The sequence below is a fragment of the Ambystoma mexicanum genome, chromosome 4q (assembly GCF_040938575.1).
Source record: "Ambystoma mexicanum isolate Mex_15411 chromosome 4q, UKY_AmexF1_1, whole genome shotgun sequence".
NCBI lineage: Eukaryota > Metazoa > Chordata > Amphibia > Caudata > Ambystomatidae > Ambystoma > Ambystoma mexicanum.
Genome location: NC_090928.1, coordinates 1,210,512,432 through 1,210,525,767, shown reverse-complemented (window position 1 = coordinate 1,210,525,767; position 13,336 = coordinate 1,210,512,432). Strand labels below are relative to the sequence as shown.

Sequence of the window (13,336 nt, the reverse complement as noted above, 5' to 3'; positions counted from 1 at the left end):
AATACCTCTTCACAAGGGGCATCTGCCACGTCGTAGGTGGTATCAGTAATGTCAACAATATCTAATGCACTGAAAAACCTGGACCGTGGAGACGCCGAGTTTCCGTTAGTGCTTTTCTTGTGTGTTGGAACCAAGTCTGGCCGTGGCGTTATGCCACTTGCAGTACTCAAGTCTGCAGCCTCGTCGTTTGCGGGCACTCTGCAAACACTCGGCGGCCCCCCATCACCTCCCGCTGGCACAACCAGACTCCGCCCCCCGCCCAAACCCTCGTATGAGCCGGCCGCCTCCAAAGTACAACCAGCGGGCCGCCGCCACCACCGCAGCAGCAGCAATCCCCGTCGTCACAACGGGACCATCCCCCGGGCCAGGCTCTCCTCCGCCGACCGCCCCATCAGCGACACAGCCGAGCACACCGGGGGCCCACACGCCCCAAGTAGCCGAACAGCTCGCACAGACACGGCAGCCCGAAGCCCAGCGGGGAGGGACGCCGCAGGCCAGGTACCATTGTTTGTGTGTAATTCTGAACAGTTAGTATTATTTATGCAGGTGCTGTGCACGTTAGCACTTACTTGGTGCGTGGATGTGTTGGTTTTTGCCGGTTGTGGTAAAGTTGTTGATAAAGTTGTTGACACTGTTGCCGCTGTTAGGGGCATGGAGGTGCTCGGTGTCATAGGGAACCGCCCAGTGTGCGACTCCGCTATGCTCAATTCTTGAGCCTGATCAGTTACACACGGCGTCTGCTCCGTAGACAAAGTAGACTGTGCAGCATCCAGCTTGCGCTGTGCTCGAGTTTCGCGCATTGCGCAGCCCGCCCTGCAAGGTAGCGAGCACACGCAGCTTAGCTTGTATAGTCCACCGGATCCACGGACTTCCACGGACTCCTCAGACTCTGCCCTGAATTCGCGCCCGCTCCGCGGGGGGAATGGGTCTTTGTAGGCACACCCACAGCAGTAGAAGACAGCGCTGACAGACTCTCAGCTCCAGCAGCTCCTCAGACTCTGCCCTGACTGCCGAAAGATTGGGGTCTGCGTCCCCTGAAAAACATGGGGCTCTGCGTCCCACCCTGGATCTGAGACTCTTAAACTTATACCTGTTCAAGGACACGTTCAAGATGGTCAGTCAGGCCTTGAATATGCAGGACCGGCTGGTGTCTCTGGATGCCTAGGGATGAGCTGTGGGGTCTTCCCACTACAAGTCCTGCCGTACGGCCTTTCTTCAGCACCCACGGTTTTCACTAGACTGCTGCCAGTGATTGTGGCTCACCTCAGGAGGGAAAGTATCAATTTCTTTACTTACCTGGATGACTGCCTCATTTGAGCTTGCTCCCCGACCAGGCATTGGTACAACTGCATCGCATATGCAGCCTATTGCACAGTTTGGACTACTCGCTGAATTTCAAGAAGTTGCAACTTTTACCGTTCCAGTCCTTTCAATTAATCAATGTGATCCTGGACACTCGCATAGGCGGGGCCTTCACCTGTAAGGACTGAGCATCTTTCAGATGGTTTTTGTCTTCCAGTGTCAAGAACAGTTTCCAGGCTCGGCCTTCCTGCATTTACTGGCCCTCCCGGCATTTTTTAATTCTGGTGGTTCTGGAGGATTGGTTGTGCATTAGGTTGCTTCAATGGTTACTCCATTGTCAGTGGTCTCAGTTTCAGGTAAACATGTCTGACTTTTTGAGGGTTTCCAGCAATGTGTCTCGAAACCTTGTTTGGTAGTCCCTTATCGACTGTTTGCTGAAGGAGGTTAGTTATGGACGCATCTGTGGAAGGCTGGGGTGCTCACCTGCAAGATCTCATAGTGGACTGTGGTCCCCTTGGAGTCTCAGGAACACATCAACTTGTTGGAATTGAAGGTGTTCAAGCTGGCCTTGGTTGTGTTCCTTCCATCATAAAGGGAAAATGTGTGCTGATCCTGATGGACAACACGTGGCCATGCATTTCCCCAAAAAGCAAGGTAGTGTATGGTTTTTGCATCTGTGCAGAGAAGCAATGTGAGTGGGGTTCTGACCTCTGGAGAACAAGCTCTCTCTGACAGAAGCCCATCTGGTGGGGCCACAGAATGCGACACCGGATACATTGAGCCGTCAGACTTCGGCCTCCCACGATTGGGATCCCTGGCAAGAAATTCTGGAGATATTATTCTAGGGAACTCCTCAAGTGGACCTCTTCATCTCCACAGCAATGAACAGAAAGCATGAGTTGTTCTGCTCCAGGGAATTTCCTTTGTCGGGAGCTCTGGGGGAAGCACTGACGATTGAGTGGGACTTTGATCTGCTTATTGCCGATACCTGTCATGCCGCCGTTCTCAGGAGACTATGCCTGTTCGTGTACATGTTCATTCTGATCGCTCTGAACTGGACCCAGAGGGTATAATACCCGGGAACTCTGGACATGTCCATTTTCCCTCCTTGGCGCCTTTCTTTGACCTATGGCACTGATGTAACCTCCCTAATACTTGAAGTGAGTGGTAAGGTTGGATTTCCAGTGGTATGGAGTGAGTGCTTAAACTTCTGTGTTCTATGTTTGAATTTGTAGTGGTATACAGTGAATGTTTTGTAGCTTAACTGTTATTCACAGTCTATGTAGACTAACTTTTTGTGAGATTTACCTTAATTTAAGAATGGGATTTAAATATTGTCCTATGCAAGCTCATGGTTCCCCCATTTTGAGCCAATGCATAAAGCAAGACTCAAAGATCTAATTTACAATGTTGTTTGAAGTATCTTCCTACTCGAGCTCCTCGCTCCCCCACCTCCAACTCCTTGAAAGTAAGTAGTTTTTCAAGCAACGAGCTGGGGGCAGATCTCTCTCTTCGGCTGCCAATCCCTCTGGAACAGCCTCCCTGCCTCTCTGAAAATTGAGCAGAACCATCCCTGGTTCTGGAAGCAGCTCAAGACTTTCATCTTTGTCTCTGCCTTCTCTCTTCCTCTTCCTTGCTGATCACCTGTCTGCACTGGTTACCTGGCTACCCTCTGAACCATGGGCCCAGGTCCCTGCCCTCACAGTTGCACACCTGCACTGCCGTCTGGCAACCCTACACTTGGGGCTTTATCTGCAACCTTACAGTCCCCCTAACTACACTATCTAACACTCGCTGTCTGCACTTTACCCCTGCACTGCCACCTGCTGGCCGCACTTCTTGTTTTTCGATGTTTCGATCATATGTCCTGCACTTGCTCCTCCTCCTCCTCCCCCGGCACTTCTCCTCTTTCCTTTCCACTGCACTTGCGCAATCTCAATGTCACTGGGCCTAGTAAGATCGTTGTCTTGCTCCCCCCTGTTCCCCTGCCTCGTCGCGCCTTGAAACACTTGTGTATAGGTGCGCTATAAATAAAATATCATGCATCTATTCAGAGAGTAAGCGAGCTTCAGGCATTGTCCGTGACAGAAACCTTTGTCATAATACACAAAATCAAGGTGGTCTTAAGAACACACCCGTGATTCTCGCATAAATACCTTCCTAAGTTTCATGTCAACCAGTCAATTGAACTGCCAGCATTATTTCAAAATTCTCAGAAATCAAGGGAAATAACACTGTGCACACTTGGTGCTCGAAGGGCAGTCATGTACTACCACAACAACACTAAACCATTCAGGAAAACAGAACTGTTCTTTGTTTTCTTAGAAGCCGGGAGAGTAGATGACACTGTCTCAAAAGCTACTATTTCTAGGTAGATCGTAAGATGCATCCAGCACTGTTGCACATTGTCAAACAAGATTCTGCATGTGGTACAGGGGCTATGTTAGCATTCATTACTAACGTGCCACTAGATGTTATCTGCAGGGCTGCCACATGGAGTTTAGTACACACTTTCACACAACATTATTGTGTTGACACTCAGGCCAGGAATGACTCACAGGTGGCAGAAGCAGTGCAAACACATTTGTTTGCCTTGGTTCCTTCTATCAACTGACCACCTTCTGGTACTGCTTGCTAATCTTTTTGATTTTATTTTATTTTATTTATAAAGCGCAAAAAACCAGGCAACCGGGCGCATACTCTTAAACATGTTACAAAAAGCAGTAGTTACAGTGAGTTACAAAAATATACAGCATATATACATGTACCGAAGGGTAGCATTAACAGCGTATAATACAGGGACAGAGCAGAGAGAAAAGTCCCCCATGGAGTCTGGACTGTGTCAAGGTCTCATGAGTCTTGGGAGAGCAGCCATGTTTTAGCATTGTTCTTGAAGGAGTGCACTATGCAATGCATGCGATTCTAAGCAGATCCACAAGCCTCAGAAGGCAAACATTACATACCTGTCAGAAATTGAGCGCAGAGGGGGGCATTCTAACATTGAATGGGTTGAAGCAGGGTTGTCCACTTGCAGCCACCCTCTTCAAACTCTACACTTCAGACTTAGCACTCTCGATAAACTCCATAACCGCCAATCCTAAATGGGACACCCGTACCTTGGATAATGTACGTGGATGATCTCGTCCTGTTGTATAGAACGCAAGTAGGTATGCAAAGGCGCGTGAATGCTTTATCGAAATATGCAGAGGAAAATAACCTAACTATCAACATAACAAAATCCCAAGCTATGTCTCTTATTTGTCACCCAGGGAAGAATCGATCTAAAAGCAACCCAACCAGAAAATGTCAAAACAATTAAATACCTCGGAATCTGGGTAAATCGGAGTATCTGAAAAAGAATGGGTGCCAAAACTGATTCTCTTGCCCGACAAGGGATGGTCCTCCATAGAAAATATGGGAGATTCTCCTTAAAGCCACTTATTGCTTTCTACCGTTAAAAGGTAGTGGCAATACTTACATATGGAAATGAAACAATATAAAATTACCATGGCAGACTTGGGATATCTTGGAAGGTAGATCCTGGGGAAAACCCTACCCCTACCTAACTCCTTCCCCGTCCGACGTATTCGCTTTGAATTAGCCCTGCAATCAATGCAGTTGATCGTAGTATGGAAATCATTAGATTTATTCAGGAAAACAATAACAGAAGATAATATTCCATCAATCAACATACTATGATCCAGAACAAATCCATTGTACGATGCAATACTAAATACGTGGAAAGAAGGCTGTATACAGATGAACAGTTTGGATGCTACTGAGGAAATCTTGATACAGAGACCTACTGAAGTCAAAAAACGAATACAGCAAAATGACTGGATCGAGACTATCAATAAGAAAACCCAATACCAACTGTCGATAAACTGTATGTATGACTGCAATTAACCAATTGCCACCATACTTGAATCTTTTTCCATGCCAAACACCCGGGATATGTTTCTCCGTATGCGGCTGAATCTATTACCAACAAGTGAGGTATTGGCGCTATCCAGACAAATAGCGTGATTTTATTTGATGAATTTGGAAATGACAATGAAAACGTTTTGTACCAAACTAAATCATTTAATTTTTAAAAAAGTTATCTTTCTGATGCTTGTATCTGATTAGATTCACATGCGCCCACCCATCTGCCCTTCGTTGGGAGTATAAGCACCATAGACACACTATTCTTCACATTCACACTTCACTATACACTCCATGCAACCTCAGGTCAGAAAAATAATCTGAGTACCTAGGCACGTGAGGGATCACGGGTACAGCACAGGTCACAGTAGGGAAAGTATTACAGGAAAGCACAGTCGACGTTGATTTTTCAAATCGAAAATAAATTATGTAATACTATGCACCAACCACTAGATGTCGACCCATGCAAAGCATGTAAAGCTAAGCAGATACATGAATCAGAAAGACGAATACAGGCATGTAATGTTTGTGGTACATACACCTAATGTACATTTCATAAATGTGCATGCCAAGTTCGTGCAGGACACCTCTGTTAATTTACCACGTCTTCTAGCGACTGGATGGCAAAAGTGTGTCGTACGTGCGTATGTCAGTAGAGCATGTGTTTTAGAAATGTAAGGTGTAGAAGTGTATGATGTCTAGGTGTCTGGCATATAAATTACTTTTATTTTTTATTTATTTAATTAATGTGGTTCAAATAAATCTTCTGCTTCAATAATATCAAATGCAATGCATAAATAATTAACATAATCATAAATCACTTGCGCAAACAATTCCCTTTACAGCTCATACAAATATAAAAGAAAGCTAACTTATGAAAGATGTGCAAGGTTTACAAAAATGCAAATTACGTCAATCAAAAGCAATTTATGCAGAATACCTACTAAGGAGTAAAATATCTATATTCCAAAGTCTTCCAAAAGTTAAAAATTGCACTTATAATATTTGTTTGCCATTAAATGAACATTTCCAGCAATTGTCCCCTCCCTCCCCCATGGTAGCCTCATATATTTACCAAACAATGGAAAATAAAATGTTATTCGAGGGGATTGGGTCCTCCGACGTATTCCATATCTATGACATGTAATCACCACAGCTGTGCTGCTTCGGAAACTTTTTTCTGCGTCCTGCGTCGATGACATCGATGCGCCGTCGTCGAGGACCTCGTCCGACGTCATCCGATGTGATAAGTAGGACGCACGACGCCCGTAGCCTCAGTTCCGTTTTTTCCGCGAACGTGTTGCTTCGTGTTTCTCGGTTAAACGCCTCGACTCTTTGGAGTTCTGTTCTTCTCGGTTCTTCTAACCTGTTCGTTTTGTGAAAATCCTTCGAAGATGTCTTCTACTTCGTCTTCAACCCCGCGTCCGGGCTTCAAGAAGTGCGGGGAGTGTGGGTCCAAGATGTCGGTGACGGACTCGCACGAGGCCCACGACACGGATGACTGTATCGACTGCCAGTCGCTCACGTCCAAAGCCTTACGCGAACGTAAGAAGAAGTTGTCGGTAGGTCGGGTGTCCAAGCCCCGGAAGTCGAAGCCTGCGGGGCTTTCGACGGATGATTCGAGGGGTGACTCTCCGCGTCATCGTCGGAAGTCTCGTGGGTCTCCTTCTAGGAGTCGGTCTCGCCACTCCTCAGCCTCTTTGAGGCATTCTCGGAAGTCCGACACCGGTCGTCTTCCAGGTCCTCTTCGGAGGACTCTGCCCGGCACGTCGCTTACCCCACCAGCCGTGCGACGCCGGAGGAATGGGCTTCCTTCGGGAAGATAATGCTGGCGATTCTTGAGTCGCAGGGTACTAAGCCGTCCGCGCCCCCGAGTGGGGTCGGCCGTGTGAGGTCGAGAGACACCGCTCGCAAGAGTGGTCGGCACGAGTCACGGGAGAGGTCCCGTTCGGACAAGGAGACTCGTTCTCGACGTACCCGTTCCAGGTCCCGGTCCTCGACGCGTTCGAGACCGTGTGCACCTGTGAGGTCTTCGTGGAAGACATCGACGTCTGGGGCGTCGAGGGCGTCGACAGGCTTTCTCGAGGCTCCGGCTCCGAGGAAGTCGTCGAAGCCGTCGACGCTCAGGTCGTCGAGGAACACGCTCGGGGCTCCGGCTTCGAGGGCTGTGTCGACGCCGCCGGTGCTGGCGGCGCTGCCTCTGACGTCGACGCCGATGCCGGTTCTCTCGACGCCGATGCCGGTTCTCTCGACGCCGGCGCCGATTCGCTCGACGCCATCGACGCCTTTCGTATCTGAGGTACCCCGTGGCACGGGAGAACCCCCTAGGAAGGCTCTGGTTAAGAGCAAGCACTCTCGGGTGCCTTCTTTTCGCCACCTGGAGTATATTTCCGAGGCGGATGAGGATTCTGATGGCCTGGTTCCTAGTCAGGTTCCAGATGAAATTGTCTCGGGCCATAGTCAGTTTGACGATTTGAGGCAGTCACTGCATGATGCCAGTGGACTGGACACCTCTCCGGAGGTGGAGTTTTGTAGGCCTGAGCCTGGCTCTCATGCCGATTCCTCGTACCGGCGCCTTATGGCTAGGGTTTCTGAGTACTTGGGGTGGTCTGCTCCCCCAGGGGAGTTTGTGCAGGCTGATCTGACGGACATCCTTGATGTTGGTCCCCCAACTGACCCGGTACTGCCGTTCCATATGGCTTTACAGAGAAGGGTAGCGGCGGCTTGGACTGCTCCGGAGAGTCTCCCGGCGGTGGGCAGGTCCTTGTCGCGTAAATACCGTCCAGCCAGTAGCGACCCCTGCTACTTGACCAGGCATCCCACTCCGGAGAGTTTGGTGGTGCAGGCGGCCACGGCCCCGGCAAAGCAGGCGTCGTACCCTACCATCCCTCCTGATGGGGACGACAAACGTTTTGATGGCTGGGCGAAGAAAGTGTTTTCTTCTGGTGGTATGGCGCTTCAGGCGGCCAACTCCATTTGTGCCTTGTCTCGTTTCACGCACACTCTGTGGAACTGTGTTGCGTTAGCGGCTGAACATATTCCCGAAGGGGGCGAACGGGATGGTTTCCTTGCTATGGTCCAGGATGGTAAGGATGCCATGTGTGAGTCCGTTCAGTCGGGTTTGGACTTAGCTGAATGCGTCAGTAGGTCCATGGCGGCGAGCACCGTGATACGCAGGTTTGCGTGGTTGCGGAAGTCGGGGTTTGCTCCTGATGTGCAGTCCCGGCTCCTCAACATGCCCTTTGACGGTGAACACCTTTTTGGCAGCAAGGCTGACGAGAGCCTTGAGAGGTTGCAGACCTCCAAAGCTGCAGTGAAGTCGTTGGGCGCTGCAGTTCGCCAACCTCCGCCTTTTCGTCCTAGGGGACAGCAGTGGAGGGGTGGTTCCTTTCGCTATTACTCGTCCTTCAGTAAAGCGAGAGGAGCTGGCAGTCAAAGAGGCCAACGCAGGGGTACCAGAGGTGGACGACAGGGTACCCGTGGTGCCAAGGCCGCTCGGGCAGTTGCCTCTTTGCCCTCAGGTAACGCCGCAGCCGCTCCCACTCAGTCATGAGGCCATGTCCCATGGTTCGCCGGTTGGGGGAAGGCTGGCGCAGCATCTTGTAGAGTGGCAAGTCATTGCTTCAGATGTGTGGGTTCTGGAGATCATAACCCACGGCTACTGTCTTCCTTTTCGGCACAGGCCTCGCGACAATCCACCGGGGAACCTCTCTTTGCAGAGTCCGGATCCGCTCCTTGCGCAGGAAATTCAAGCCCTGCTGGAGAAAGGCACCATAGAACTGGTGCCTGTAGCGGAGAGGAACAAGGGATGGTATTCCCCTTATTTTTTGATTTCCAAGAAAGACGGGGGATTGAGACCCATCATGGACTTGCGCGGTTTGAACAAACTCCTCAGGAAGGACAAGTTCAAGATGGTTACTCTCTCTCAAGTCCTCCAGGCCCTTCAGCTTCAGGACTGGTTGGTGTCACTCGACCTCAAGGATGCTTACTTCCATGTGCCGATCCATCCCAAGCACAAGAAGTACCTGAGGTTCGCGGTTGGCGACTCGCACTTTCAGTTTTGGGTCCTGCCGTTCGGATTGACCTCCGCCCCGAGGGTTTTCACCAAGTTCATGGTGGTGGTGGCAGCGCATCTCAGGCAAGGGGGGATTCACGTCTACCCCTACCTGGACGATTGGTTGATCAGGGGGAGCTCTCCCGAGCAAGTCCTGGATCATCTATCCGTCACCTGCCACTCCCTTCACAGGCTGGGCTTCTCCCTCAATTTAAAGAAGTCCCATTTGACGCCAACACAGCGGCTCCAGTACATCGGAGCAGTGCTCGACACTTCCCTGGGGCAATGTTTTCCTCCCCAGGTGAGGGCACAAGTTTCAGCATGCCCAGACGCTCCCAGCGTTCGAGTTCTTGAGGTTGCTCGGCCTCATGGTATCCTGCATTCTTCTGGTGCCAGAGGCTCGCCTGCGGATGAGATCTTTGCAGTGTGCACTCAAGACGCAATGGTCGCAGGCCTCCGGCAGGATGTTGGACTCGGTTGAGGTGCCGCCCTCGGTCGCCCGGGACCTTCTGTGGTGGGCCGTCGAAGGCAACTTGATGAAGGGGGTTCCATTTTGGCTTCCCTGGCCGGAGGTGACGATCGTGATGGATGCATCCCTCACGGGATGGGGAGCTCATGCCAACGGGCTGACAGTCAGCGGTCGTTGGTCTCCGTCGGAGTCCAGACTCCATATCAATCTGTTGGAGCTGAGGGCCGTCAGGCTAGCCCTGAAGGCTTTTCTGCCGACTGTGCGAGGAAAGAGTGTGCTGATCCTGACGGACAACACAGTGGCCATGCACTACCTCAACAAAAAGGGGGGGGCAGGGTCACTTCCTCTGTGCAGGGAGGCGATGCAGCTCGAGTTCTGGGCCATCCAGCAGGAAGTTTCGATCTCGGCAGTTCATCTGGCCGGAGACGAAAACGTGACGGCGGACGCTCTGAGCAGGCAGAGCGCGATCTCTCACGAGTGGGAGTTGGCTCAGGAGATTCTCCTGGAGATCTTCGCCCTTTGGGGGACCCCTCAAGTGGATCTCTTCGCCTCCAGTGTCAACCGGAAGTGCGGAAGGTTTTGCTCGCGGGAATTTCCTCCAAAAGGAGCCTTAGGAGACACGTTCGTGGTGGAGTGGTCATTCCTGCTGCTGTACGCGTTTCCTCCAGTCCCCGTCATCCCGCAAGTGCTGCGAAGGTTACGGAAGTTCGGTTCCCGGATGATCCTCATTGCTCCGGCGTGGGCTCGGAGGACGTGGTACCCGGACCTTCTCGACTGGTCCATCTGCCCTCCACGTCTTCTTCCCTACCGAGACGATCTGCTCTCACGGGAGGGGGGGGTCAGGTTCTCCATCCAGAGGTCAGATCCCTCAACCTTCACGCTTGGCTTCTGAAAAGTTGAGGTATAAGGATTGGGACCTCCCTGAAGACGTGTTGGAGGTGTTGCTCTCGGCCAGACGGCCGGCAACAAAGTCTCTGTACCGTTGCCGTTGGCGTAAATTCTGCGACTGGTGCAGAGTTAAGAATGTGGATCCTTTTGAATGTGACATTCCCATGGTTCTGTCTTTTTTGCTTTCTTTGGCCCAAAGGGGCTTGCAAGTGGGTACCATTAAAGGTTACCTGGCGGCGCTGTTCATATTTAAGCGCTCGTCCGAAGAATGTTCCTATTTTAAGATTCCTTTAATTTCTCAGTTTTTTAAAGGGCTCACTAATGTGTTCCCTCCGTCACCTGTTTTGGTGCCAGGTTGGGATTTGAATCTTGTTCTTAAGTTTCTTATGGGTGCTCCGTTTGAGCCTTTGCATTCTTGCCCTTTGAGACTGTTAACTCTGAAAACTGTGTTTTTGGTTGTGGTTACTTCCGCTCGCAGAGTGAGTGAGTTACAAGCACTTTCAGTTAAGCCACCCTTCACTGTGTTTCATAAGGACAGGGTTGTCCTTCGAGTTCGTCCTTCCTTTCTTCCGAAGGTGGTTTCAGAATTTCAGTTGGGCCAGAAGGTTGTTCTTCCGGCATTCTATCCTCCTCCACATCCTGGGAAGGAAGAGGAGAGGCTCCATAGGCTTGATCCTAGGAGAGCGTTGAGCTTTTATATTTCACGCATGTCCCGGGTCAGAGTGGATGATCAACTCTTAATTGGTTACGCTGGAAAGCGTTTGGGACAAGCTGTGACGAAACAGACTTTGTCTCGGTGGATTATTTTGGCTATCTCCGAGTGTTCTCGCTTGGCGGGTAAGGACCCACCGGCTGGCTTGCGGGCCCATTCTACCAGGGGTATGGCTGCATCTACTGCCCTGCAGAGGGGTGTTCCTATTCGTAACATCTGTGATGCAGCCCCCTGGGCTTCTGTACATACTTCTGTACGTCACTGCTCCCTCGATTCCATCCGAGGACAGGATCTGGCCTTTGGCAAGGCAGTCCTTTATTCCGCAATTTGATTGGGCATGCTAAATTTGTATTCTAAATTCTTTCCCCACCTCCTTGCTTTGGTACTGCTTTGGGAGTCTGTCAAAGATATGGAATACGTCGGAGGACCCAATCCCCTCGAAGAACAAGTTACTCTCTTACCTGGTAACTTTCTTTTGATGGGATGGTCCGACGACGTATTCCATATCGCTCCCTCCCTACCTTCCCCGCTGCAGAATTTCTTATGCGATTGCAGCTTACATTTCTGCCTTGTGTGTCTGACTGGCAGAAGACTTGTGTCACACGTTCTGGGGTAAAAAACTAAAACTGAGGCTACGGGCGTCGTGCGTCCTACTTATCACATCGGGTGACATTGGCCGTCGGAGGAGGTACTCAGGGACGGCGCATCGACGTCATTGACGCAGGAGCCGAAAATCTTCCGTAGCAGCACAGCTGTGGTAATTACTGTCAAAGATATGGAATACGTCGTCGGACCATCCCATCGAAAGAACGTTACCAGGTAAGGGAGTAACTTGTTCTTTCTTCCTAGGAGTGAAACCAGACTGCTTCCGTACATTATCGTTGTGTGATCTGGACTAACTTGGTGAACCCCCTGTGCTCACACTGTTTGATTAATCTTTTGAACCTGTCACCAGAGGCTTTCAAGTAACCCTCCCTGACACAACCTCTTTATTGTCAGTGTCTCACCCCCCAATGTTCTGCTTGCTTAAATTGTTAGAAAACAGATGTACTATAATATCACCAATAACTGAGGTGGAGATTGCTGTAGTATTTTCAAATTGTTTACATTTTTATATGTCTCGATTACTTCAACAGTTTTCCGGATCTTAAACATTAATTCATTATAAAATATTTCACAATGTTTAATTACTTTTGCTTTACCATCAAATGTAGTAAATTGACACACTAATTGTATCTCTAATTTCTTTTAGGCACTGCCAAGTTCAGATCAAAGCACTTGCCAAAATCCACGCTTTTGTTCAAGACTCGTAAGTAGTAATAAATCTCTTCTTTATGCATTAAAAACAATTTGTACTTCGATGTCTGAAGACAATATTAGCAACTGCTGCTTAGTTTTGCCAGGGCAAATAATGTATATATTGTTAACAAATTAGTTAAACAGTAGCATTACGAATTTAGAGAGTAATGGGTACCATTTGAATTGGTTGAGGAAATGGTGTCCAACACAAGTTGTAACTATTAAAAATAAATGGTGTTCAGTGAGCTTTCATTTGGACAAAGTAGCACTCCTGTTTCTTTGACTAAAACCATTGCTTTATTAGTTGTTAACAAATGGAAAAGATTAAAGACTTTGCTCAAAAGTAAGGAATGGGTTTGAGATGTGAGCATTTCCATTGATAATTAATGTTACTGTTAAGCTTGTTTTGTGCAGTTGCAAGGATGCACGACATGGGTGAAGTAGTAAAACGTTGGTCTAACACCATTTAGTCATTGTTTCAAATGTAATAAGTGCACTCTGCTTTGGAGAAATGTGTATAGTGAAGTGGGACCATCACAGCCGAGATGACCAATTAAGCTTTATTTAAAGATTCATCTCTGTCTGTGCAACAAATACTGTCCTCAGTCCAAGCTGTGGTAAGTACAGAACCAACCAACTGTGTTTTATGGTTAAACAAGTCAACCTTTAACAATCTTGACAAGAATTA

The 13,336-nt window shown here is 49.2% G+C and overlaps 1 protein-coding gene across 1 annotated transcript in view; it reads left to right on the top strand.

Moving 5' to 3' along the window:
• CMTR1 (cap methyltransferase 1) overlaps nt 1-13,336 on the top strand; it is a 2,036,190-nt gene that overhangs the window by 824,391 nt on the left and 1,198,463 nt on the right. Inside the window, exon 14 of the mRNA XM_069608763.1 lies at nt 12,602-12,658. Coding sequence (XP_069464864.1) covers nt 12,602-12,658 — 57 coding nt within the window. The remainder of the gene's footprint in view (nt 1-12,601; nt 12,659-13,336) is intronic.